The sequence below is a fragment of the Penicillium hordei genome (genome assembly GCF_028827395.1).
Source record: "Penicillium hordei strain IBT 12815 chromosome Unknown utg000004l_segment0_segment0, whole genome shotgun sequence".
Classification (NCBI taxonomy): domain Eukaryota; kingdom Fungi; phylum Ascomycota; class Eurotiomycetes; order Eurotiales; family Aspergillaceae; genus Penicillium; species Penicillium hordei.
The window spans coordinates 164218-191916 of record NW_026623145.1 but is presented as its reverse complement, the minus strand read 5'-3'; the positions used below and the strand labels follow the sequence as shown (position 1 = coordinate 191916).

Here is a 27699-nt window from a genome sequence, read left to right as displayed (position 1 = left end):
ATCCCTGCTCTTGTCGGGCGCTCCTCCCTGGCTTTTCGAGTTGGAGTTATTGATCAACCTTGGAAAGGATAGTTACCTATGTTGTAGTTAAATCTCCTATATTAACAAGTCAAACAATAGTGGGGGCTAGTTTTCACATTGTATCTCATCCTCGAACATAATAGCTCGGTGGCAAAGTGTTTCTGCTATTCATCAGTCCCCTCCAATCTTCTTATCTTCTTATGTTTGGCTATTATGCACATCATCCCATATGTCAACTGTCTTCTATCACAGCACTGAGAATACATAGACACAAGATGTAGTTCACCCGTAGTGACGAAAAAGAAAGTGGTTATTCCATGGCAAAAATCCGTGAACTGGAATACACCAATAATCATTAGGAATGGTTTATAGAGATTTGTACCTAATATAGAATTGAGAGATGTAGAAGCTAATCTCAGAAGCTTATATATATGAGGGTTTATATAATGGGTATAATTAGGTAGGATAGATTATGTCCTTTATAACTATGTTGTAGTTACTGTAGTATATAGCTAGGTAGAGTTAGGTAGAGCTAGAAAGCTCGTTGCACTTGTAAAGTTACTTATGATTGGTTGTATAAAGTGTATGAAGTCATAGGTATATTGCACATCGATGGACATTATACGGAGTATACAACATATATATAGCTTCACATGGAGTTGAACACTATAATTAGGATATCATCGTAAAAGTACATCTCCTCAAGGCTAGAACGTAATGGTCTTTGGAAGGTGGCCTGATAAGAGTGTTATGGAGTATAGTCGTATAGATGTACTTGTAGAGTGCCATAGTGTTAGACTAGAATCAAGACACTCAGAATTTCCAGTATTTACTCCTAATATAAGATATTTCTCAGTAGAATCAAGTATAAAATCAAGATTTAATAGTAAATTCGTCATCCATTAGACATATTAAGACACCAGATCCATAGCTGTTTCGGGCTTGGCAACGCACATGACAGCATCACAACAACCTTGGTCAAATCTTCCCTTCTCTTTTTCTGTGCTCTCCTTCTTTTTCTTCTCTTCCCCCTCCCCCCTTTAATTTCTTTTCAAGAGTTTACGCCTCGACTCAGTTGATACGCTTGTTACGAATTCTCTAATTTCGCTTCTAAAAATTTCCCCTGAAGTGCTCATCACAAATATCACCGTCATGGCTTCTGGTGACGTGACCTACCCTAACACGGGCAGTAAGGTCAGAAAATCATCAGGGTACTTCAATTCTATACAATGAACATGCTAACCCAGTTACCTTGCAGTATTATGCTCTTTGCTCTTTTCTTTTTCCTAGTTTCCGTGGCCATGGGTGACTGACCTTGACCCCTCCTGCGCTCAGGCATCAGCGATGTTATTACCAAGGGTAAATAGGAATCCGGAAGTCCCCGAAGCCACCAAAGCATGCTGACCAGTTTCTTAACAGGCCCAATTGTCGATAATGTGAAGTCCGAAGCATCCCGCACCAGCGATGAGCTTCGCGATCTGAAAAACTCGCGTGTGACCCCTTCAACCACCACCGCCAATGGTCAATCATTGACCCGTATGTCATGAGAACTGGATTGACTGGGTAGCGGGATATTAACGAGTGTCTAGCCTACCACTCTTTGATGTATAGCCTTCTGAGCGTGAGTTGTCGCCCGCGTCTTCAATTTGGATAGCTTGCTAATCTCTCTCTCTCTGTGTATATAGTGGGAACAACCCCGTGCGACCGCCGTTTCCTACGCCAGCGTGATCTGTTTCATCTTCGCCGCCCGTTATCTCCCTCTCCTCCGCTGGGCCTTCAAGTTCCTGTACATATCGTTGGGATGTGAGTTGGTCGCGTGACCGATGGTCAACAGAGTGGTCGGTTAACAATTGTGTACAGTGACTGCCACCGTCGAAGTTGCTGGCCATGCTATTCTTAAGCGGGGAATCGCCAGTGGATTCCGCCCCCGCCGTTACTACACTGTCCCCAAGGAGACCGTTGAGGTTGTTTTCGAAGACCTTGAGCAGCTTGTGGACTTCTTCCTGATCGAATTCCAGCGCATCTTGTTCGCTGAGAATGTCCTCCACACCATTTCGGTAGGTTGCAACATGTCAATAACGAAGACGAACCAAAAGGCAGAGAGAGACTAACGGCTTGTCAGGCTTTCGCTGCTGCTTTCACTGGCTACTGGCTGATCCGCTTCGTTCCCTTCTGGGGCTTGGCTGTGATTGCCGTGACCACCACATACTTCACCCCCCTTATCTATATTAGCAACCGTGAGCTCATTGACGAGCAGATTGCCAACGCCCAGGAGATCATCAACTCCCAGACCAACCAGCTTCGGGATATGGCTGGCCAGCGTACCTCGCACGCCACCGGCTTGATGAAGCAGTATGTCGGCGAGTACAGCTCCAAGGCTCAGGGTTACATCGGCTCCCGCCGCTCTACCTCCCCAGAGGCGACCAAGCTTGTGAGCCCGATCAAGCGTGAGACTGTTGTCGAGTCCGCCAAGACCGAGCCCATTGCCGAGTTCACTGCCCCTGTTGTCGAGCCTGCCGTCAAGCACGAGGACTTCCCCGAAGCCCCCACGGCCGCTCCTGTCGCTCAGGATCGTGAGTCTGACATTGTTGCGTCTGTGGAGCCGGCCGAGCAGGCTGGTGACCGTGAGCCTCTCCTGGCCATTTGAATAGGTCCCAATGATATTAGGTCATCTTAACCGGGAATATTAATTGGGCTCAAATTTGAGCATCAATCAAATATTCTTGAATGGATATCATTATTTTGGCCATGACTATTGCTGGATATGCCGAATGGCACGTGAGATCGGGTTTTGAGTCAACTGTTCTTGTTGAAGATCCCTTGGGAATAAATACATGGGCTCTGATCGCCAAATCCTCGTGTCGACGACGAAAAAAAAACTAAGGATTCTTGAGCGATGAATGAGCCGTCATGCCTCTTGTTTCCCCCTTTTTTCGTTATTTTATCTCACCCCCCTTAAAACCCTGGACATTTTTATCAGTCGACTTCTTTTCTCCAAACACCCCTTGTCTATGTCTTTCTCTGGTTCATATTGTTTCTAATGGATTCACATTTACATAAATTCATGATCTTAACTTGGCTTTTTCATATATTCCTAAGATATGCCTGCCGTGTGCCCGTCCTCGAGCCTCGCGCAGGGACCTCGACCAGTATCTAAGCAACTATCATGAAATTTATTGTATACGTACTAACTACTCACTACTCACCAGGAAACTAGATCCAGTCCATATCCTACCACATCCATGCGTTATGGCTCCCATGCACAAAAAGCCTCGATCCAACCCACTTGGGCAGTTGCTCACAATTCTATGCAAGTCGCCTTGATCCCCCAACAGTGCAAGGCAGCCGTTGAGTTTCATCCCAGTCCACCGACCCGGCTCCCTATTCGCCGCATCGCGATTCGGGCCAGCCTGTGACGGTTTTGTTTTCCTTTTCATTGTGCTTCCCCTCCCTCGAAGACTTGTCTTGTTCAGTCCTGCTCGGAATTGTGTTTCCCCCTTCACCTCTCACGCCCCATATACCCCGGATTTGAGGGCTGTGGTACAGATTAGTGTTGTCTGATATCTGCGAGTGAGGGGTATCTGTGAATCTCAATCCTGTTGAATCAAGTGGGGGTTCGGGTCCGGTTTGTATTCTGTGTTCAACGGGTCGAGGTCTGGACCTCTGTGATAGAAGTCAGTCTTTGGCCTGATTGAAACTTGAATTTGGTATCGAGTCTTGCAAGCTCATGTGGGTCTAAGCGCTCCGTGTATTCTGTATTCCTTGTCTACTATTGAGATCGAGACCTTCCTATCATGATACCACAGCATCTTCAAGACTACTCAGCTCTGATCTGAACGATGAGTATGCCGACTGCTTGATAAACATGTGAAAAGACGAAAACCCCTCCAAAGGCAACCTGAAAGAGTCAATCAATGTTACAGAGAGGCTCGATTATACTTTATGGAAATGAATAGGAAGGAAAAATAGCTTGAAAAAGGCCTAAACACCAACAGCAGCGTCCCAATTGAGACATGGCTTCTTGCCCGTTTTCCAGAAGCCCGGGATCCGAGACGCGCCGCAGATGGGGGCCACGCATCTCCTGGTTTACCGCTCTTTGGGGTTTAGTAGAGAATGTTTAGCCAACACTAGAGTGTCTTAGACATTGGAAACCAGTCTTTGTTTCTGGACTCCCATATCGGTCTCGACTGTTGCCACTCTTTGCAAACCGACTCCAATGTAATTAAGCCTACCCCCCCTTCGAAAACTAGCCCGGTTGTGTTGACACCTAGTTAACACCTTAGTCCTCGACATTTACAGTCTCTGACGAGATTGCATAGCATTCTGCCGGCGTCTATATGCACCGTTTTCTGCGGTGCTCTGTTATGCTGCCCCGGCCCGGTACCGATTGGTGGAAGGACCCCTTATACCTGTTGGAAGTCTTTGCAGACTACACTAGATTGGCAGGTGGGTACAATAGCGGGTTGCAAAATGGACTGGGAGAAGTCAGTGTGACACTTGCGGTCTAAATCAGTTCAAGCAGAGAAAAACAAGACATAAAGACAGGAAAAGTGGACTTTAACAGCCCCCGACGTGTCGGACTACTGCATAGAAGGATGCATGGAAAGTTCTTTGAAGTCGTTTTGTCTCTTGCGCCCCTGGAGAGTCCATGTCTCTGTTATATGCACGCCCTCGGAGTTCAACCAGCGGTCTAGTTGAGAGTGCAGATGGTCTCGGATTGGATATTCAAACAGGAAAGGGGAAAAAAAAAGAGAGGAAGTGCGGTGTGAAAGTGCATTCAATAGATAGTAGAGAACTACTCCAGTCTTTTTCTAAGATCACCATCTGTTTGACCATATCATTCAGCCTTACTCCATCTATAAAATGTATAGACTTGTTCAGGGTACACTGTATAGGCATGGAAGCGTGGCACCCAAGGGAACATCCCGGTCACTTTTCCCAGAATCTTTGATGTCAGAAGTTTATCTTTGCAGTACAGCCTTTCTCAGATGCACCTCACGGACTCGCCAGGCAATGCAGCTTCCCATCATACAAGGAGTAAGTTGCCCTGCAGCTTGCCGTAGGTCTGAGACCTCTTTGAAGCTCATCCTGTCGAGCCACCATGGGGTACGCAGTCTCTTATTGGACCATTAAACTGGTGTCCTAACGCTCCGGTTGCTGTAGTACCCTGGCTCTAGTCCGATGCCATGGACGATCTGACCTGGGTTCTTCAATAAGATTCTGAAGAAAAGAACCTTGGAAAGGTAGGACAACGGTTGAGCTCTCTACCCCGGGATACTACAGCTTTGATAGCATAGCTAGGTATGATTATAGTAGGTATTTGTACGTACCTATTGCCGCTACGGGCTGTTTGCATGCAGCGGTGACTCTCTGCGTTTCCAAATGAAATCCAGGATATCCACATGGTCCCCGAAACGGTTGCTGCCCTGCTTTTCTTTCACTGATCTCTTTCGGAGTGAGAGGCTTGGGTAGTCGCAGTTGTCAATGTGAAACAAGTTATGCCTCGAGAGATGAGAGACAGAGGGCTCAAATTATCTCCGTATTCTGTATTCTGTATTCTGTATACTGTATTTTGTAATTGCTTCCAGGGACATCGTTATGGAAATCAATGCACACTGCATCATCAGTCCAAAGTTGAAGATTGGGAACTTTCACTTCCACGCGGAAGAGACAAGCAGCCCGTGGACTTGTCCGACTTCAAGGACCCCTGTGATATGAAGGAGATGAAGAGAGAGAGAGAGAGAGAGAGAAGAGGCAAAGATCCGGTAAAGCTCATTTGAATTCCCTCGTGTCAGACACTCTCCGAGTTCTTCTATTCACCGCTGTCTTCTCTGTCTCTGTCTCCTCGACAGTCCGAAAAGTCCGTATTTGCCAACAAACAACTCCTGTAACATGTACTCACCTCTAGGAAGTCGTGAACAAACCTTCGAACAAAGGTCTTGGGTTGTCTTGCTTTACTTTGTTTTCTTCTTACATGTTTGACTTCTCTGTCTTTCAATCCTTCTGGAAAGCCCCTTTTGTTCCAAGAGACATTAAGCTCCTTCTTTTCCCCCCGGAGACTTCGTATTTCTTCAACTCTTTCCTTCTGTCAAGGATAGCACTTGGACTTCTTAATGCTATCTATCAAATCCCTTCTGAATCCTCAGCCTGAAAGGCGAATTCCGTACCCTTCCTTCCCTGCCTCCCGTGAGAAGCGGCAGAAGATGGCCAAGGACGCCCCAGTGTTCCGTCGTGGCAAGATCCAGGGCGAGTGCCGCTATCCTCCTTGCGAGGAAAGAGATGCGGATCTGGAGAAGGTTCACAGAGAGCTGTCGTTACGTCCCATGGGCAACATTGCCGACTATCCTCGTCATATCCCTTATGCCAGCGACAAGAAAACCTTCCAAGAAAAGACCGGCCGAGATAGTTTCCATGGTATGTGCCGTTGAACATGTTTTGGTTTTGATACTCACGTCTAACTCTTCCATCTAGTCTTTCAATACACATTCCAAATACCTGGCGAAGAAAAGGAATGGCATGTTATGTGGGATTACAATATCGGTATTGTTCGGATTACACACTTTTTCAAATGCAATGGCTACTCCAAGGCAAGTTCATAAGCTAGCTCTTCTATACCTCCGGGATTTCTAACTCGTTATAGACTACCCCAGCCAAGATGCTAAACCAGAACCCTGGCCTCCGCGATATCTGCCACAGCATCACCGGCGGAGCACTTTCCGCTCAAGGTAAGATCTTTATACCCTGTTCTCATGTCAACCGATTCCTTGGATAGCTATGTCTAATACTTTTGCTTTTCACATAGGATATTGGATGCCCTACGAAGCCGCCAGAGCTATGGCAGCGACCTTCTGCTGGAGAATCCGATACGCCCTGACTCCACTGTTTGGCACCGAATTCCCAGCCATGTGTATTCCACCAACAGACCGCAAAACCCATGGCCGCATGGTAATCCCTCCAGAGATTGTGCAGCGTGCCACCAGCACCTCCAACTACTATCGTTCTTTGGAGATGAAGCCCAGCACCGGAGGTAGCCCCCTGACAATCAACGCACCTTCCTCAACACATACCCTTCTCCATGGCATGGGACTATTGAGCCGACAAGAATCGTCCCTGACACTGCCCCCACTCAAGATCCCACATGCCCACTATGCTGAAAGTAATCCCAGTGCCCGGGCCTCTATGGAGCCTTACTGCATGTCGCCCAAGAGCCAGTCGCCTATGTCTACCTTCACCCCCATCAACCCACCACGCAGCTCCCATGTGATGCCTCTGTCGCGGGTCGAGTCGCCCCGCACCATTCTCCGTGCTATCTCAGATGCTATGCGCCCAGAGAATGTCCCCGGGGGTATCAGCGAAGATAGTGACACTGAGAGTGATGACTCGTCCAACATGTATTCCACTCCAAACTGTCCTTCTGTGGACGGACATGTGGAAACCGACAAGCTTGGTGGTCTCGACGAGCCCGCCAACGCCGCTTCGGATGTGGCTGCCATGCAAAGCGACTACGATAACCTAACTGACTCGGACGATGATTGGCAAATGGACGATGCTAACGATGAAGACTACCGTGGACCCCCTCTCAAGAGGACCCTTGGTGGAGCATCGTTTGGCAAGGGCGATTCTATAAGTCCTGGATCCCAGACTAAGAAGTACCCCAGTCGGAAGTCCCGAGCTGCACATCCTGGGCCGTCAGCTCACTTCGCCCGTGAGGTAAAGGCTGCTGAAGCTCTTCTTCGTCTTCACATGAATGAGCTTGAAAGCACCGGAACTGACATCGAGATGGACGATGACGAGTTGACCTCACCAGTTGGCCCTCGCTCTCTTGATGGTGACGAAGCTCCGAGTCGTAAGCGACGTCGAGCCTCGCTTTGATGACCGATTGTGCTACAATTTGACATGGGAATGGCGTTTATGGTCTATGAACTGAGAATCTTTGTGTGGCGGTGCTGTCTCTATGCATTTTGTGAGGAACTTTTGTGTGATTTTGATGACTTTACTTGGAGTTGAGGGTTTGCATGTTCAAGTCAATGTCCCTTTTATTTGATTCGCATGAAACATGAGTGAAGAACTTAGGATTTCACGCAGCCCGTCTGAGGCTACAATGCAATTTCATTTTTGATAATTCCTATGGCAATGGGCTAGACTGGACGGCGTTAGGTGTTAAATAGAAACTCAAGAGATGAGGCTATGATTTAATGAGTTCTTTGCCCTATGTTTACCTTGTTTACCAGCATTAGTGCCTAGATCTGTATGGTCGACGCCACTGAAAGATCTACGAATGAAAATATTAAAATTGAACATTTCGTATTCGCCTTGCATGCACTGGCTCTGCCAGGTCTCCATAAAATACCAATAAACTAAGACATGGAGATGAAAGAAAATAAAAACACAATAGAGAGCATTGCAAAAACACAAGGGGAACATCGCAAACGGGCTTCCGACCCTCACTATTCCACTACTTAGTCGCTCTCATCTTCGTCTTCGTCAAAGTCATCGGCCGATGCTTCTTCGCTGTCATCCTCAATGACATAGGACTTCTTCTGCTGTGCGGCGCCACGACGAGCAGGACGGCTTGCAGCGGCGCGACGGGGGGCGGGAACGGGCTCATCGTCGTCCGAAATATCCACATTCGCTTTGCCCGCTGGCGAATCCAGAATGTCATTAGCCATTGCATCGATGTCATCCTCCGAATAATCATCTGCGATCTTCTTGTTTGTCTTCGCTTGCTTAGAAGCATAGGCTTTGGCCGCCGGGGATAAAGTCGGGGGAACAGACTTGGGGGCGGGCTTTGCAGCTGGCTCTTTCTTAGGGCGACCACGAGCCTTGGGTGCCGAGGTGGTGGCCGCGGCCTTCGGGGCAGCCTTAGCCTTGGGTGCAGCTTTACCCCGGGCAGTTGGCTTGATCGGCTCGTCGTTTTCGTCATCATCGTCATCAACCTCTACGACCTTGGGAGCAGCCTTTGGTGCAGCCCTGGCCCTGGGAGCAGCCTTGGCCCGAGCAGTTGGCTTGACTGGTTGGTCCTCGTCGCCCTCTTCATCGTTGTCGTCGAGCTTGACGTCCTTAGGCTTGACTTGGATGGAGCGCCGTGGGGAGTTTTGAGGAATGAGCTTGCTGTAGTCCGTCTCATCCGGATCGAAATCGTCGTTGACCTTGGAAGTCTTCGCGGCAGTCTTCACGCTGGCACTGCTTTCCGAACGGGGGCGCTCCGAAAAGAGCTGTCGAGAGTCGGCGGCCGAGTCACCACCAATGCCCTTAACCATCATGCTAACGTCTCCAAGAAGATCATCACCGTTATCACTATCAGAGTCGCTAGGCGCCGAGTACTTCACAGGCTTGCGAGCGCGAGAAGACTGCACTGCGGGCTTGGAAGCCTCGGATTTGGCAATCTCCAAGAAATCGTCATCCGAGTCCTCTTCGACCTTGGGCTTGGGCTTAGGTCCTCGTTTAGCGACCGGTTTGACCGCTGCCTTGGCAGCTGGTTTGGGCATTGGCACCTCATCCACGTCTACGTCCATCGTGTCATCAGTTGGCTGAGCCGATGCTCGCGAGGCTTGGGGAACATCATCGATATCGACAAAGTCATCTTCTTGTTTAGATAGAGTCTTAGGCTTCGAGGTAGCACGGCTCTTCTTCGGAAGGATCTCCATGTCCATGTTGAATTCATCGTCCGAGTCAACAGTTCCATCTGCAGCAGCAGATGGAGTTGGTTTGCTCGGAGCTTGGTTGAGGAAATTCATCAAGCTGTTTTTGGGCTGCTCTTTTTTCTTAGCCGCGGCGGCCTTCTTAGTCTTAGGGGCTCCGAAGTCTTCGTCGTCCGGATCATCACCGTTAGCAGCCTTACGCTTACGAGAAGCCGCGGCGCGACCACCACCAGTGGCCAGCTTGGCCGAGACACGACGGCCCAAGCCAGCTGCCTTGCGGGCTCGACGGTCCTCATCTTCAAGCTGGAAGCGCCACTCATTGATGAACTCCTCTAAATCGCGGGTCCAGATGTCCTCCTTAGACAGCTTAATCAAGACGTCGATTTCTGTTTCCTTGTCACCAATCTGGCGACGGAGCTTCTCCACGCGCTCTTGGGTTAGCGACCACATAGGCATACCCAGAAGGTAGTCAAATGAGCTGGATAGCACTTGAGCCTCAGTGTCATCCGATTCCTCTTCTCCTTCTTCTACCACAGGCTCATCTTCGCCCATCTTGGCGGCCTCGGCCACCTTGGCAATTGGCTTGAAGCCCTTCTCCTTTAGCTCAGTGATTAGAACAGGCTTTTTCTTCTTGGAGATGACCAATTTGCCATCGATAATCATCTGCACGAAGCGAGCTTGGTTGCTCAGCTTCTCCAGCTCTCTCTGAAGGTCGTTAAGTTGGAACTGCTTGCGTCGCTCATAATATTTGAGACGGATGACATAGAACTCCTTGAGAATGTCATCGACAGTGGCGTACTTGGTGATGCGGCCCTCAGGATCGAAAGCCACTAGATTGGTTGTTGCAATCGACTTGGTCAGCTTGAATTTTTCTTCCAAGCCTTCAGTCAGAGCAACCTTCATGTGTTTCTCGTCGAGTTGAATGATGAAGTGGACCTTGGTGTGAGTGTTGTAGTCCCTGTAATCTTTGATGAAGGATGGCACCTTCTCCGCCTTGATGATTTCCTCCAGCTTGTCCTTGAAATCTTGTGTCCAGGTTCGAATAGGCAATTCGGTGATCTCGACCTCCTTGTCACCACATTCCCTGATGATACCGCTGAACTTGTAGCGATCCCCACCAACGGCGACAACTTCGCCGGTGAACCCACGGAACCAAGGTTGCATTGGCTCAGTAGGCTCGCCAGCCATGAGGCGCTTAAGATTGTTCACAATATCCTCGGGATTATAGTTGGGGATAGAAGAACTCCAACCAGTTCCGATACCATCCGCGCCGTTGATCAAAATCATCGGGACGACAGGCATAAAGACCTCGGGCTCAATCTTCTTGCCATCGTCCTCGTTGTATGTTAGTAGAGGTTCATCGGCCGTATGGAAAACCTTGCGTGCAAAGGGGGACAGGCGAGTGTAGATGTAACGAGCACTGGCACAATCACCACCACCTTGAAGTCGACTACCAAAGTTTCCACTGGGCTCTAGGCAGTTGATATTGTTGGAGCCAACAAATGTCTGGGCCAGACCGACGATAGTCTGCTGAAGGGAGACATCACCGTGGTGGTAGGCTGTCATTCCGGATACATGACCTGCTAGCTCAACCACCTTCATGTCCTTCTTTAGATTGCGGCGGAAACAGGTGTGAAGCACCTTGCGCTGACCTGGCTTCAAACCATCGACAACGGAAGGAATCGAACGTTGGTTATCCGCCATACTGAACAGGATGAGCTCCTTGTTGATGAAGTCGGTGTATGTGATTTTCGCCACGGAATGGTCCAGATATGTGCCGGGCTTATACTGACGAAGCCACTCCTTACGCTCATCTGCCTTTTTTTTGGAGAAAGCCAGCTCGATGAGTCCGGCTTCACCGTCTTGCATAGTGTGGAATTCCTTGAGGTGACGATCAAGGTCGCGGAAATAGACCTGTGCATCTTCCGTAGTGCTGGTTCCTAAACCCTTGTAGTACTTGTGGTCCCAGCCGCGTTCGTGTTTGTGAGCTTGAAGCCATTCCTCATGTTCGGGCATGGTGAAGAACGATTTCTGCTTGGTCGGGTTCTTCGGGTCGCCCTTCCAAACCTTGATGATAGGAGTGATGAACTCAATGAGGAACTCAGGAATCTTGAGCAAGCTGGGGAACTGCGCTTGAAGGAAATTGATGAGCAAACCCTTGATGTGACTACCGTCGTGATCCTGATCAGTCATGATCATGAGATGGCCATATCGCAGTCCCTTGGTCTCGGTGTACTCCTTCTTGTGCTGCAAACCAATAAAGTTCTTGATGCTTTGGATCTCCACGTTCTTTGAAATTTGATCAAAAGAAGCATCACGAACATTAAGAAGTTTTCCGCGTAGAGGAAAAACACCGAATAAGTCTGGTCCAACAACTGCTCTACCTGCCATGGCCAATCCCTTGGCTGATTCACCCTCAGTCAAAATGAGAGTGCAGTGGTGACCCTCTCTGGTACCAGCCTTGTTAGCGTCGACCAACTTCGGATTGTTCATACGCGTGCGTCGGCCAGTATCACCCTTCTTCAAGATCTGATCGGCTTTTTGCTCCGCGAAGTGCAGAATATTTGACATAACCTCGGTCTTCAAGACCTTCTTGTAGAAATCTTCATCAAGGGGACACTTGCTACCGAACTGACTAGCCTTTGTCGTCAACTGTTCCTTGGTCTGGGAGGTGAAGGCCGGGTTGACAATCAATGCCTTTACAAAAATGAAAATGTGGTTCCGAATTTGTGCCGACTTTAGAGTTGCTCCAGACTTGTTCTTCTTCTTCACCTGGTCGGCCAAGCGGGTACAGATCTGATCGGCGATGTAGTTGACGTGCGTTCCACCCGAGGTTGTCGCGATCGAGTTGACAAACGAGACCTGTTGGAAGGAACCATCCGAAACAGCAAAACCAATCTCCCATCGAGGGTCGGGGCTGCATGTAATAATTTCATCCTTTGAGGGAGGGCCGTCGTCACCACGCTCCTTGCGAATGGCTTTGGTGTACATTTCCATGTACTTTCGGAAATTGCGAACGGCGACGCGTGTGCCGTTTAATTTGACACCAACATTGGCGGTACCCGCCAAGTCGTAGACTCTGCGCTTGACGAGGGATTCGAAGTCATCGTCAATGCCATCCATGCCGAATTTGGCAAAGTCTGGCTTGAAAGTGACCTTGGTGTAGTCATCTCCCTTGGCATCTGTGATCTTTGCCTTGCCCATCTTAGTCATGTTCTCAGTCCAGGTTTGCTTGTACTTCTTCTTTTGGCGGGCGTCCTGGGTTTCGAGAGTGAACTCTGTCGAGAAAACATTACAAAGTTTGGCACCGAAACCGTTGCGACCTCCAGTCACCTTCTGTTGGCTATCGTCGTAGTTGGAAGAAGTGAGCAGATGACCGAAGATAAGTTCGGGCACGTAGATCTTCTCTTTGGAGTGAATTTCGATAGGAATACCACGTCCGTTGTTCCACACGCTGATTTCACCGGCCTCGCGGTCAATCGTGATGCGCATCTCGTTCATGTTCGGGTCGTTGTGCTTGTTGTCGGCGGCGTTGACCACAATCTCGTCAAAGATTTTATAGAGACCAGGAACAAAAGAGACATCGCGGTACTCCATCGACTCAGTTCCGGAGTTATACACCCACATTTGCTGGGTGGTGCGTTCGGTGGATCCAATATAGGTATCGGGACGTTTGATAATGTGTTCAAGTTGGGTGAGCTATATGTAAGAGTAGAGATGAGTATCCGGCCAAGATTAAACCAAGCTAGTAGCTGCACAACTTACTTTCTGGTACTTCTCTGATGCGTTTCCACTCTTGCTTGCGCTATCAACAGCAGCGTCTCCTCCGTGAGACTCATTTTCGACATCGGCCAGAGGCTTTGAGCTAGCTCTCTTGGGCGCAGCCGTTTTCTTGGCCTTGGGAGGGGTGTGGGAGAGAGAATCAACATCGGACATCTGAATATCGGACATTTCGTCCTCGCTGTCGGCCTTGGCCTTCTTCTTAGTAGCAGCTGCCTTCGCAGCAGGCTTGGCCTTCAGTGTGGTCTGGGTTGTCTTCTTGGCGGCAGCAGCTTTCTTAGGAGCCGCCTTAGCTTTGGGTTTCTGGGAGACGTATAATTTCAGTAATCAAAGTCAAGTCTCGTGTTGGCATATTAGAGGGGAATTCATACCGGTGCAGGCTCGGGAACAAAATCAGAGCTGCCTCCGTCATCCTCAAAGACCGAGTCTTCCATCATGGAGTCGTCCATGATAAATATGAGTAAACCGATGGAGCGCGATGGAGCGCTATTGGGGGGGGGGAGTCCAAGTCAGGTCTCCAAGTTGAAGCAAACGAATGATGCTATCATTCAATGTTAAAGAAACGGATCAATCAAGCTCCGGCATGCTCAAGCCGGAAAGAGTAAAGGAAAGAAGCAAAAGAGAGAAAAAGAGAGACTACGCAGAGGGGAAGTGCCTGTTGTTTTTTTGCCCGGGGAAGTCGCGACTGACAGGGGGCGGTGGGCAGTTTGGAGCCACTCGGATCATCATTCTTCCTCACCGCCTGCAAACGCGCCCCAAATAGGCAATTCACAAACAAACGAGAAAACAGAGAGTTCCCTTTCCCCTCACTTTGAATGTTTTTGCATCTTCACGTCAATTCATAGTTGAGATAGACTCAGATATCTATATCTTTTGGACTACATGACATATCTTTGAGATGACAGATCACTTGTTTTCTTTTACTCAAATATCACGATTGAACTTAGCGCCAATGGTGAAGATCTAAATATAGCCTGGTAGGTGAAATCAGAGCACGGAGTACTCGGTAGATTCCTTCAAATGTCAAATCTGACTGAGTTCTATTTTCTTCTTCCCTTAACACAAAGATGAGGGTGGGACTGTCTCCTATAATCTTCCTGGGTGTATGTCAATTTAGTTGTCCACGGCACGCTTGCATGATATGAACCGCCTACCTGGGGAACTTTGCACGCTTGGTGTATAGTTATAAGTATAAAAGAGACATCATCGTCTATAGTACTGTGTGTAGTATGCGGGTGACTGTAGCCCTTGCACGACTCTGAGTACAATGTATAGCAATTAACAGTGATACCCGTGGACAATGGACAATTGTAGTAATAACCATTGAATGAAATAAAGTCACATCGACACATGGTCCTATTGTGCCGGGATTCTTTCTCGTGGATATAAGCATTGGGCAAACATGGATAGCCATCAAGGCCACTCTGAGAATATACGATGTAGTTGTCGGGGAAAATAACCCAACCGCCTGGCGAATGGGATATACAGTCCTCAATCCGAGGGTCACACGGCCCTAAACAGCGGGACCTAGTTTGGCTATCCTCCGTACGGAGTACAAAATAGTCCAAGGACTTTCTCGAAATCTTGAAAAGTGGGCTGGAAACTATCCTAGCTTTGACAGGTGGACCGCATGGACTATCATACTGTGTGGATCTCTGCGAGCAATCAACGATGTGAGCCCTAGGGGGTACAGAAACATGGAATATACAACATATGCAGTAGATCTCAAGCCTCCATACAATCCCTTTTGTCAATCATGTGTGATGTACGGAGTACAGTAGGGAGTGAGCACAAAAACGTTGGCCAGCCTCAATATTGAGATGAAACGGACAAGCCAGGGGGTGGTAATGGTATTTCAATATAATCCCGAGGATTTCACCAATAAAATTGGCTATGGATAAAATACAAGCCACTGAAAGCAATAAAATATTACCGATCCACACTTGACTGTATCAAGGATACAAGGCTGTATAGTACATAATGACGGTGCCCCCTTTGACATTTAATCCAAATATGAGAGGCTGTACGTACGGAGTACCTGCAGGATGCAGTTGAAATAACGGAACTCAAGGCATACAGTCCCTACATACTCCGTATAGGGATCACCATGACTCCAGACATAGTACTCCATATTACTAGTACAATATGCTAAAATCCTTCCGATAGTACTTTGGTTTTTCGCGGAACTATTATGGGTTGAACGGCTATGGGAATTAATGTTATTATCTTACATTTGATACAATATACAATATACATATGAAGTTACTACATTGGTTTCGATAATCTATAATATATCCATTTCAATGGTCAAACAGTCGGTGTATGAGGGTGATCGACGGAGGCCGAGACTCTAAGAGGGGAAAGCTAAAGGGGGGGCTAACGAAATAGGTGGGATCTCTCCTGACTCCTTTTTTTCCCTCCAGCCTTTTCTCTTCTTGTACTGGATACAAGTCTAGAGCCATATACAGGTCCCACTTCTGCTGGAAAGAATTGGTTTTGAAATACTCGACAGTGCTAGACTGGAAAGTGCATCGTTATGCAGTTGAAACCCGCCTGAAAATAAGCCCCCCTGCTATTCTCCAATATCAACGTCAACAACGCGTCTACATCCCTCCAATCACCTACCCTATTACCTATCGCGTCGCAATGGAAGGTTCCGAGCCAGAATATCCCAGTGTCAGTCAAGCGCCTAACCATGATTCGATGGTCACCGTCGCGTTATCGGATAACCAATCCAGTTCAGAGCATACCCAACCGGATTGGCGCACTCTGAACATCCCTCCAACTCCAGTGGAGATGACCCATCTCGAGAAGGAGAGCGAGGAATCCTTCGGACCAGTGCCACTACAGGACGCGGCGAGGACTACCCCCACTCCCGAAACCCCAGGCGCGGACAGAGGGAGACAGACAGGCGAGATGTTTGATAATGAGGTGGACTGGGAGAACCTTGATAAGACAGAAGAACAAGAACCACGTGGGGAGGGGTCCGACGAAGTAAGTGTGACAGGCTTCCACGGAATCCTAGAATGAGGGGTGCTAACATTCTTGACCTAATTTTAGTCCACGGCCCTGCTCCTCGCTCGACTCGAACAAGAAAACAATGCTTTGGCGACCAACCCCAAATCTGGAATACACGAGGTTCCCCATGGCAAGATACACCAGCGGCAATCCCGCTCTGAGTCACTACACCATATCAAGCGACTCATTAGGGATCCTGCTCGGGCGGAGCTGCGATACTCGCAGTTACCCCCTCCTCCAATGACCGAGTTAGAGTTTTGGGCAGCACTTGTAGCCGATTACCACCAGACTGCCCAACGTTTGCCAACACTGACCTCGAATAAGATTCAAGGAGGTGTGCCTCCGCCATTGCGAGGGGTGGTGTGGCCTAGCCTAGCGGGCGCACGCGATCCGAATCTGTTGAATGAATTCCAGAGACTTTCGGGGGAAAGCAGTCCGTACGATGGGCTAATTGGAAAAGATATCGGTCGCAGCTTCCCCAATGTTGAAATGTTCCGCGACCCGAACGGTGAGGGTCAACAGATGCTCGGGCGAGTGTTACGATGCTTCAGTCTTTATGATACCAAAATCGGCTACTGCCAAGGCCTTGGGTTTGTGGTAGGCCCTCTGCTCATGCACATGACAGATGCTGAGGCCTTCTGCGTTCTTGTCCGGTAAAGTCTCCTTGGATGATGATATAACCTGGAGAAGTCGTACTAATACGTCACCTATTTTAGCCTCATGGATCACTATAACCTCCGAACTTGCTATCTCCCAGACCTTTCGGGTCTTCACCTTCATGTTTATCAGTTCCAAAATCTGCTAGCACGGCACAGGCCGGTCCTGTTCCAACACCTCGAAGCACTGCACGTTGAGCCGGTCTACGTGTCGCAGTGGTTCCTCTCATTCTTTGCGGTGGCCTGCCCGCTGCCGATGCTTCTTCGAATTTATGATGTCATTTTTTTGGAAGGCGCATGCGAGACATTGATGCGAGTTGCACTTTCCCTGATGCAACGCAACGAGAAGAGAATTTTGGCTTGCAGCGAATTTGAGGACGTGATGCAACTGTTATTGTCTCGAAGCTTGTGGGACACGTAAGTTTTTTTTTCGAAGCACCGCACAAAGCAAATCTAGGAAACAAAGAACTCCGCTAACCCGTGGTATTCAGATACGCCTTCAATGCTGATGATTTCGTTAATGATTTCGTGTCTCTTACGTCTCTCGTGACGAATGAGAGCCTCCAAGCCCTTGAAGCTAGCTACAATCAATCTAAAGGCTCACCATCCGGACCCTCCTTCCCGCAGATGCAGGCAACGGCCTCTGGTTTCCTTGGGCGGCTATGGGCTGGCTCGTCAAACTCTCACAATTCGGTCAAGTCACTCAATCCGAATACTAGCCCGTCACGTCAGAACAGTACCATTCGTCGCTCTACCTCCAAGCAAAGCCTGACGTCCACTCTCAACTCTATTGAATCCGCGTCCGACGCAAGTACTGCTGCCACCGAATTATCAGCGGCTGGCGCTAGCGTCGATAATAAAAAATCGCGCGTGAAATCCAACATGTCTTCACATCACAAAGACCGCGATCTTCACACCCAGATTGAAGAGCTCTTGATGGCGCTTAGCGATCTTCAGCGCCAACAAGCTAGCCTCACACGTGAACTGCAACAGGAGAGAGAGGAACGGGAGGAAGACCATGCCCTGGCCAAGGAGATGCTGAACCAAATCAGAGAACAGCCGACTGAGTCACAACCGGCCGAATTAGTAGCCAAAGCCCAAGCACGTTTTGAATCGGTTAACCCGAAGCGTGTTTCAATCACCCAGACGAAGCTCCAGCTCAATGACGACGTTACTCGGTGGAAGGAAATGCACGAGGTGGAAGCCGGTCGTTGCTTGAACCTCACACGACGCATCGACGATTTTGAACAGGAAAACTCGTCCCTCAAAGAGCAATTACGGGAAGCCCGGGGCCGGATTCAAGACGGTTATCGGGAGCGACAGCGGCTCGAGCGCTTGAACCGGGAGCTGCGTACCCTCAAAACCCCTATATCGGAAACGCCGCTAGACACAACCACCCCCTCTATGGTTGACTCTGGGGAGGGTCAATCGCCCACTAGTGGTCTACGCGAATTCAAGCTAGCCCGCACCAACTCCACAAAAAGTCCCACATATAACCGACGGACAAGCAGTCTGGGCCTCCAGAGCGTTTTGTCAACGGAGAGTAGCAAACCTGCTGCCGAAGAGGCGTTGCTCATGGAGTTGGTTACTGCTAAGACGGCAGAGGCGGTTGCTAGGCAAGAGCTTGAGGAGGTAAAGGGCAAGTTGGATTCATTCCGGAAAATGATCAAGTCCTCCCAGGCGGCCAACCCTGAAAACCGCCATTCCTTTGTTGGATTATCACAGTCGCGAATCAGCTTGGCGAATAAATGTCCTATCGAAGCCCCGAAGACACTTGGGACACCACCCAACAACACTAGTGGTGGAGGATTCTTCAGTGGATGGGGTCGACGGACTGCGACTGACTAGTGAAATACCAAGATAGATTCTGAAAGAGATACCTGTAACCATATTGGAATGCCTGTCAAAGTGGGCTGAATGGAGTCATGTCTGTATCCGATGTTGATTTATTATTTGAGTACATAGCGATATCCCTATCAAGACGAGTACATATTCTGGTTGTTGGATTTTTCTCTATATAAAAAAAAGTAGGGCTACGAAAGATCAATGAGGATAAACAGCAGATCCGGGGGCATCCGGATCTCCATGCCAACCTACGAAACCCATTAATATAGAAGAAAAAAAACTTCATATTGGCCAAAAGACTACTATATACCTAGGTAGGAATACCGTTTTAGTTAATATTATTCCAGATATCCTTTCCTTGACTCCGTACTGTTCGGGTTTATCGGCAGTCTCCATTGTTCTCTCTCTACCATTGGCCACACACAACATGTAGAGGAACCCAAGCCAAGCCACTAGTCCTTGGGTATTTCGCAAGAGCTACAAAACTTGCAAGGCTCCCAGGTTAATCTTGAGATCTTACAGATTTTAAATTCTCATGGATTGCTTCGCGGTGCTGCGGAGGGTTTTCGGTTCTCCAAGGCGTTTCGCTATTGCTGCCCTATGCCTGGTGTTTTTCATTGTTCACTATTACAGAGAAGCTCTAGTAGTTCCATTACGAGTGAAGCTGTCAAAGTAATTGCAAATCGCCCTTTACTCATTTCCCCTTATTGGTCTATTCTGATCTGTATCAGCCCTACAGAACAACCCATTGATCCATTCCCGAGCGATTACGCCGGTCGACCTCGAATTTCATCTCAAGTCATCAATGACCCCTATCCACATTATGATAGTGCAGAATGGATATCGAAGTCAAAGGGACCGTACCAGCCATGCATTGGACCCCAAGGGCGACTCCTGGGGCACAAAGATGAAGATATGATGATGAGCGGGTTTCGCTGGAATGCTTCAGGTGAGAAGAGCAATAATCTAGGAATGGACGGAGAACTAATCAGAGGCTAGGTTTCCCAACACCAATTTTTGGATCTTATGAGTCGTGGAATTTGAATGACAGTCTCTGTGCCGATCGCTATTCCCGATATGGTGCATATGGTTACCTTCAGGGCAACGAAACCACTCGACTCCATAATTGGAATGGTACATTCGGCTCCGACGAGGCCGCCGAAATTGACTGGGAACAGGTGGACTGGGCACATTTGCAACATGAGTGTCTGCAGCGCAATAGCGTTCGATATCGCACGCAACCGTCCGAAAGGAAGATATCCGCTCTGTACAAGTCACTGGATTCGGATGTGCAACCTCGCGAGCCCTTGAACAAAACAGACAAGGCCCAGCCCCGGACAGCTGTTATACTGCGCTCTTGGATCGGCATGAAATACACCGAGAACGACTTGTATCACATTCGATCTATGATGATGGAATTGTCACTCTACTCGGGTGCGGAATATGAGCTTATTCTCTTGATTGACTGCCAGGGCGAGAAACTGCCCAAGGAGACTGATCACGCTGCCTGGGAGGCGTTCAACAAGAAACATTTGCCACAGGAGCTGCGCAACCTGGCAGTATGGTTTAGCGCGGATATGTTGAACGATTGGTATCCCGGGATTGATGTTCATGTGTATGTATCTGCGGCCCTCACAGCTAGATTTTCCCTGCTGACATTATATTAGAGCGATATTACAGTATTTTCAGCCCACGCAGATCTTCTCGCACCTACACCCTCAGTATGACTATGTCTGGCAGTTTGAGATGGACTCGCGATATACCGGGCATATGTACGATCTTTTGCACAAGGCAACAGAGTTTGCGAAACAGCAACCACGCAAGTATCTCTGGGAGCGTAACTCTCACTTCTATATTCCTGCTGTTCATGGCACCTGGGAAAAATTCATGAAGAAAGTGGACCGAGAAATGCCTGGACATGACAACGGCAGTGTTTGGGGCCCTCGCCCAGCAGATGGTATCGATATCGAAGGGCAAGCCATTATGCCCCCCGTGCCGCACCCAGAAGACGAGCCGGGGACCTGGGGGGTGGGTGAAGAAGCTGATCTGATCACCTGGCTGCCCCATTTCAACCCAGTTGGTACGGACTGGCCTTTCCGTGATCGTGTCTTCAACTTCCCTCAAGATCAAGAGACTCCACGCTGGGCAGCTGTGGTGGCAATGTCTCGCATCTCGGCGCGACTTCTCGGTCTGTTGCATAAGGATAAGGTAAAATCCGGGGTTGGTCTCGCATCCGAGATGTCCCCTTTATCCTGGGCTCTGTACTATGGTCTGAAAGCGGTCCAGATTCCTCAACCGGTGTACCATGATGCTAAATGGGACCCCGAGGAATTGAACCTCCGCGCCAACCCAGGTGAACCTGGCAAGGTCAACGCTGAGTTCAACAGCATCTGGAGCTGGGGCCAGCATGATGATATCATATACAACACAACCTTTATGTTCAACTCTCAATTTTCGGAGAAGCTGTACAGAGCCTGGTTGGGTTATGACGGCGCCAAAGAGGTGAGCACTTGGTCTTGCGGTCCTTTAACAAGTTCTGGTGCTAATTTTATGCAGTGGGAGAAGGAAAACCCTCGACTCTGCCTTCCTCCCATCTTTCTACATCCGGTCAAGAACCTTGAGTCCGTGAAGACAAAGGGCGTTTGATTCTTCACTCGGTCGAGCGTTTCTGGACATTTCGTTTCGATCATGGTGATATACCCCAATTTTGATAGACTAATATAAATAGAAATAGAATAGGATCAAACATGAGTGCCATCTGTAATATCGAAAGTCATGTGCTGACATGACTTTTTATGTAAGGTGAGAGAGACATGGCTTTCTTGTAAGTGACGCCACTATAAGAACCTGCACTCGACCTCTCTCACTCTTCTTCTTTCCTTCTCCCTCAAGTTCACCATTCACTGTTATTTCCCAAGGTCTTTTCTAAACAACAACCTTCATATCTAAAGTACTCACAGCTCACGCCTGCAATCTAATTACCCAGACATTACACCTCCATTCAAGCGAAAATGGCTGCAAATAAATCCACCTCGAAGGTTGGAAAAAGCCCAGCCAAGCCAAAGGAACCCAGAGACTCTGATCTGAAGAAGCAGCTCTTGTTCCTGTGGGCCTGTCACAAGGTCTCGGATGTTCAGGTTACGTTTTTCCTCGACCATGTCGCTTGAATCTCATGGATTGTGCTCACAATATCAACTCGCAGATTGACATCCCAGCCGTCGCCGGATACTTTGGCATCAAGAACAATGCCGCCCAAATGAGATTCAAGCGCATGAAGAAGAAGCTTGATGAAATGGAAGCATCCGCCAAAAATGATGAAGAAACTCACACGTCCAAGGCCAAGGATGATGACCACAAGGTTCAGACCAAGGAGCTGACCTACGAGGCCAATACTGAGGATGAGGGCGATGCCATGAGTGAATAAGAAGAGAAACCCGAAGGACAGACATCTTTGAATATTCGATGTCTCGATATCTGACCAGATACACAAAGTACATAAAGTCTAACACTTTGTTGTTTCTGAATTTTATTCTGCCTTACGAGCCAGTTTGATATCAATGGAAGAATCCCTGGTTACACATAATTATAAAGTCCATTCTAAGAGTTATAATCTTTAGGTACATATACGCATACATATACATATATACATACATATATACATACATATACACATACATATACACATACATATACACATACATATGTAGGTAATTCAGGGTAAAGACCTCGGGGTAGAAGAATACGCGGTTGCTCAGTTTGCTCCGTCTTTCTTTTCCTCACCTCTTCGATCCCATCTTTGACAATGGAGAATACAAAAACCAACGAAGCTCTCGCCCTCCTCTGGGCTTATGAACTCAACCGGGAGAATAAACAATTGTTCAAGGGACTCAAAAAAATGAATCGACGTCTCGATGCCTTTCACCCAACCACATCAGCTGGCTGTGCCAACGATTCACATCAAAGCAATGGGAAATTGAACCAACGGCCGAAAACTCAAGGTTGTTAGTGGACATGGGGTGAAGCAGAGGTCGCTTTCGCCAAGGTCCGGTCGGTTTTTAGCTGCGGGATGAAGTCACAATGATTGGAGACACGTCGGGGATGACCCGATGCGGGGATAGAGGGGAACATGGCTCACGTCCATTTCTTCTCTTCGTTGCTGTTTTGATTGAGCTCATATTATTATCTCGAGTGCAAGCGACAACCTACTCATACGACAAAATGGTCCTCACACAACCCCCAAATCAGCATGTCATGAAGGCCTTCGACCTCACGGGCAAAGTCGCAGTTGTGACTGGTACAGTATCTCCCAATATTCCAATCGTCAAAAAGCGTTTCGAATAACACCCTGTCACAGGGGGCGCTCGCGGAATCGGCCTTGAAGTCTCGAGAGCATTGGCTGAAGCCGGTGCAAATGTATGTCATACTATCAGATCCTACAAAACAATCAAACTAACAATTTACAAAGGTCGCCTTGATCTATCATACATCCCATACGGCCGATACAATTGCAGCCGAAATTGCATCTACTAACAACGTACGCGCAGCAGCGTACAAAGCCAATGTGTCCATCCAGTCTGAGGTCGAGGCGGTTGTGCAGCAGGTCGTGAAGGATTTCGGGAAACTCGATATCATGGTCGTCAACTCTGGGATTGTCTCGAGCATCGCCGCCGAGGACTACACCTCCGATCAATGGAGCGAGATCATGAAGGTCAATCTTGATGGTGCTTTCTACTCTGCTCAAGCTGCCGGCCGGATATTCAAGGTACAGGGCCATGGAAATGTTATCTTCACAGCCTCCATCAGTGCGAATTTGGTCAATATCCCACAGAAGCAAGCGGCAGTATGTTCTCTATTTCTCTGTTGAAAACGGTCCTTCTGCGTGTCGCTCATCATTGCATAGTACAATGCGTCCAAGGCAGGAGTTGTTCAACTCGCCAAGTGCCTGTCTGTCGAGTGGGTTGACTACTGTCGTGTTAACTGCATCTCCCCTGGATACATCGCTACCGAAATTCTGAATACCTTCCCCAAGGAGTGGTGTGACAAGTGGTACGACTTGATTCCTGCCAAGAGAATGGCAGAATCTTATGAGTTGAAGGGGGTAAGGTTCCACAGATCCAGTTTCCTCTAGGCATCGGTTGACAATCCCCATCTAGGCCTACGTATTCTGCGCCTCGGATGCATCTAGCTATATGACTGGTGCAAACCTCATTATTGATGGAGGATACACTTTGCTTTAGATTCTGCCTCGTGATTTGATAACCAAGGGGCTACTTTGTGTGGTAAAGTCCAAGATGCGCGAATGAACAGAATGATTCCCAATGCCCATATTCCGTCCGACACATAACAAAGGTTTAGTGATATATACCATGTATCAGTCCCTGAATATACATAGAAAAGTCATCTGCACAGTTTATACTTTTTAATGCCTTCGTATACATCGAAGACATTAAAAAGGGACATAAAAAAAAAAGAAATACAAGCGAAAATACCTTGGGATGTATGTTATTACATATCACGTCCCTAATATCATCTGAAGATACATGGATCAGATTATTAAAGTCTTATAGAGGCCGTATAAGCCGCAGACTATTCTTATAGGTACTAAAGACAATCTCGAATTACCATTCTCTCAGCACAGTTGCATCTCAATCCCCAATCAACAATTCAGTGATAATCGCTCAAACTTGGCGGCAGATCCTGAATATGAGTTCCCCATTCACTCTCCTTAGGTCCCAGCACAAGTTCAAGAACACCACCCTCAGCGAAGAAGTCATGGTTGATCCAATTCCTTGACCACGGTTTGTCATTCCACTTGGCACTCTGGATATAGATGGACCTGTAACTAGGATCGAAATTAATGTTGCGGATAGTGGCGACCTTTCCAGTGAGGGCATTTCGAATGCTGACTTCTTTGAAGTAGGGTGGAGTGATCAGGTAAACGTCCTGACCGGGCACTGGCCACAGACCCATCATGCTCAGAACAACAAATGAGCCCATGGCTCCGCTATCGTCGTTGCCGGCGATACCATTGACTGTCGTGTTGAATTGGGATGGAATGTAGAAGTGGCTCTGCTTTGCCGAGAGACCTGGCCGTCCCGAGTAGTGGAATTGGTAAACGGGTAAGAAGGCCTGTTCATCGCCCACGTAGAGCAAACCAGAGTCATGGAGATAGCTTAGCCGAGAGGTGAAGGATTCGGCACCGCCAAGCGTCTTGACAAGAGCGCCCATGTCGTGGGGGGCATAGCTGTAAGTAAAGCGTTAGTTACGAGGATAAGAAGCATAAATCACAAGTGAGCACCCACAAGGTATACATCCATGCACTACCTTCATAGGTCTCATGGCCATCAGGATTGAGGTAGCATGAGGTAAAGCTCAAAAGAGGACTACAAAATATTGGGTCTTGGTGTCCCCATGTGCCATTCGTATATCGAGGCTGTAGGAATCCGGTGAAGTTGGTGTCGACCCCCTTGATGCTTGACTTCTGGTCGGCCTTGAACATGTGGATCCAGTTTCCAGACCGTTTCGTGTATTTCTCATAGTCGGACTGGTGGCCCATTCCCTGTGCCATCTCGGCAATGCAAAAGTCGTTATAAGCATACTCCACCGTTCGCGATATACTCCGAGTGTGTGTACCTTCGCCATCGGGATCATCGTCATCAAAAGGAATATAGCCGAGATTTTTCCAACTCCGCAAGCCACCGCGGCCTTCCACGTCCCAGTTTTTGGGCTCTACCTCTGCATCCTTGACAACAGCTTCATATGCAGTGTCCCAGTCGATACCCGGAACCTTTTTCAGAAACGCATCTGCCATAACCACATCTGCGTTGGACCCGCCCTGCGTGAATCCCTTGCAAAGCGACATGCGACAGTCCGGCAGATATCCTTCGTGTCTATAGGTGTCGATTAAGCTGCGCATCATGAGGGATTGGGAGAAAGGATCAACCAGAGTCAGCAGCGGATGAATGCTGCGGAAAGAGTCCCATATACTGAGCCATGTTAGCATGCTAGTCATGTCTCTTGACGCGGAGCTGGCTTACCAATAGTAGCTGTCATAATACGGCTCGTCACTTTTCCAGAGAGGGTTTTCACCGGTATAATCTTGGGGACTGATGAACGTTCGATATGCTCCACTCCAGAATACCGTTTGCAGATCTGATGAAACTCCATCTGCATCCACAGAAATGACATCCAACTTTCCTTGCCAAGCAGATTCAGCAGCGGAAACAGTGCCCTCGAAGTCAAAGTCGGGTTGTTCTCGCTCCGCGTTCGAGCAAGCCTGGTGAGTACTTATGAAGCTAACACCAACGCGAGCAAGAATGCTGCTATCCTTGGGAGCGTGGAATCTGGTAAATGTACCGGCCGAGAGAGTGGATGATACGTCAGATCCGAGTGTCAATGTCCGCCTGTTGAGGTTTGGTTGGTTTTTCTCCCAGGTGCCTGTGTCACGAAGCTCTGCTCCTTTGAAATCAACGCAAACATATGACTTGTAACTGCCGATACCAAAGCTCGGGCTGAAAGTGCCACTTCCCGTGATACGCCCAGTCGATTGGTCCACATCGGCACTGCCACTTGTTCGAGATTGCGGTAAATCCATCAAATCCAGAAGAACTACTGGACTGAGCGACTGACCGAGGGTTTCATTGAACGTGAACCGATATAAAGCAGATCGATTTGTGGTTGTCATTTCTGCGTGAACGCCATTCGCCAATGAAATGCTGAAATACCCTGGGCGAGCTTCAGGCGACTTTCTGTCCCAGGCAGCTGCTCTTTCCGATTGTTGCCATTTGCACTGGTTAATATCGTCTTGTGGGCAATTTCCTTGTGCGAAGATGGGGAAATTTCCCATTGATGGTGACTTTGGAGCTAGTCAGATCCAGGGCATGTTCTCCAATATTCTGGGAAAACTTACGCCGCCAGTTCCAGAATCATGCATGTGTGAGAAACCAGTCACAACCTTCGTGTCATAAGCGAAGCCAGCCTGATTCTCGCCTGTTGTGTCCGCCACGGCTTTGGCCATACCTGTATCTATTAGCCTTGATAGATGAAAACACGGTGTATGGTATGAATCACCAAACGGCAAAGTCGCGCCAGCAAATACATGGCCTGTAAGAGTTGGTCAGCCTTAGCAGACAGAAATGCTCATGTTCAACACAAACCTCCATTCGCGGTGCCAATCAAAGGATCGACATATTTCAAGACGCCAGGATCATCTAAAGCATCCTTTGTCGCTATGACGTTGGAAGCATAGAGAGCTGTCACAATTCCACCGAGGAGCCACATGCGGTGGGAGGGATGCTGTGATGGCATAATGGATACAGGAACTATCCTCGACCACACAAATAATCCAACAGCTGTCCAATTTATAATTAAGACGTAGAAATCACGCGTTCCACTGTGGAATTTAAGCTCCTTATTTAGGGATTGGCCACAAGTCGCGGGGAAAGCATTCCAACCCAGATCGGCATGCGAACTGCCTTTCAAGGAAAATCACAAAATATGGGGAAACTGCCAGTCACCTCCTTTGTATTCTTTTGGACTTTAGGCCAAATAACAATATGCACGAGCAGTTCACTAGTGCACGTAGCGTCAACCCCTGGCCAAAGTGGTGTCACATCTACCACATCTGGTCCGGGAACACGGAGTACACTCTGCCACGCCCGTTTGCTCCCCACATCGGGAGAGGTCAAGGAGCGAAAAGCGCGGAGCTATGCACGGAAGATGCTTGAACAAGGATCCAA

The 27699-nt window shown here is 48.4% G+C and overlaps 7 protein-coding genes across 7 annotated transcripts; 5 read left to right on the top strand and 2 right to left on the bottom strand.

Moving 5' to 3' along the window:
- Positions 1 to 1173: 1173 nt before the first annotated feature.
- Positions 1174 to 2668, top strand: N7537_007358 (uncharacterized protein; the record flags this gene model as incomplete). Its single annotated transcript, XM_056898415.1, has 7 exons — positions 1174 to 1210; positions 1357 to 1380; positions 1441 to 1557; positions 1611 to 1642; positions 1707 to 1824; positions 1882 to 2078; positions 2144 to 2668. The coding sequence occupies 7 exons, from the start codon at positions 1174 to 1176 to the stop codon at positions 2666 to 2668; spliced, it is 1050 nt and encodes a 349-aa protein (XP_056750491.1).
- A 3466-nt stretch (positions 2669 to 6134) lies between these two features.
- On the top strand, positions 6135 to 7893 carry N7537_007357 (uncharacterized protein; the record flags this gene model as incomplete). Its single annotated transcript, XM_056898414.1, has 4 exons — positions 6135 to 6435; positions 6493 to 6566; positions 6662 to 6746; positions 6824 to 7893. The coding sequence occupies 4 exons, from the start codon at positions 6135 to 6137 to the stop codon at positions 7891 to 7893; spliced, it is 1530 nt and encodes a 509-aa protein (XP_056750490.1).
- A 587-nt stretch (positions 7894 to 8480) lies between these two features.
- Positions 8481 to 13891, bottom strand: N7537_007356 (DNA topoisomerase 2; the record flags this gene model as incomplete). Its single annotated transcript, XM_056898413.1, has 3 exons — positions 8481 to 13361; positions 13428 to 13745; positions 13814 to 13891. 3 exons carry the CDS (start codon positions 13889 to 13891, stop codon positions 8481 to 8483), a joined length of 5277 nt encoding a protein of 1758 aa, XP_056750489.1.
- A 2197-nt stretch (positions 13892 to 16088) lies between these two features.
- Positions 16089 to 21607, top strand: N7537_007355 (putative GTPase activating protein (Evi5); the record flags this gene model as incomplete). The annotated part of the gene is made up of 8 exons (XM_056898412.1): positions 16089 to 16436; positions 16503 to 17113; positions 17177 to 17533; positions 17608 to 18963; positions 19693 to 19910; positions 19961 to 20576; positions 20629 to 21463; positions 21518 to 21607. The coding sequence occupies 8 exons, from the start codon at positions 16089 to 16091 to the stop codon at positions 21605 to 21607; spliced, it is 4431 nt and encodes a 1476-aa protein (XP_056750488.1).
- Positions 21608 to 21972: 365 nt separating this feature from the next.
- N7537_007354 (uncharacterized protein) lies at positions 21973 to 22385 on the top strand (the record flags this gene model as incomplete). The annotated part of the gene is made up of 2 exons (XM_056898411.1): positions 21973 to 22098; positions 22164 to 22385. 2 exons carry the CDS (start codon positions 21973 to 21975, stop codon positions 22383 to 22385), a joined length of 348 nt encoding a protein of 115 aa, XP_056750487.1.
- A 794-nt stretch (positions 22386 to 23179) lies between these two features.
- Positions 23180 to 24198, top strand: N7537_007353 (uncharacterized protein; the record flags this gene model as incomplete). The annotated part of the gene is made up of 5 exons (XM_056898410.1): positions 23180 to 23255; positions 23316 to 23374; positions 23427 to 23801; positions 23862 to 24059; positions 24115 to 24198. The coding sequence occupies 5 exons, from the start codon at positions 23180 to 23182 to the stop codon at positions 24196 to 24198; spliced, it is 792 nt and encodes a 263-aa protein (XP_056750486.1).
- Positions 24199 to 24625: 427 nt separating this feature from the next.
- Positions 24626 to 27241, bottom strand: N7537_007352 (glycoside hydrolase family 92 protein; the record flags this gene model as incomplete). The annotated part of the gene is made up of 6 exons (XM_056898409.1): positions 24626 to 25205; positions 25264 to 25947; positions 25999 to 26816; positions 26871 to 26980; positions 27032 to 27064; positions 27118 to 27241. 6 exons carry the CDS (start codon positions 27239 to 27241, stop codon positions 24626 to 24628), a joined length of 2349 nt encoding a protein of 782 aa, XP_056750485.1.
- Positions 27242 to 27699: the final 458 nt, after the last annotated feature.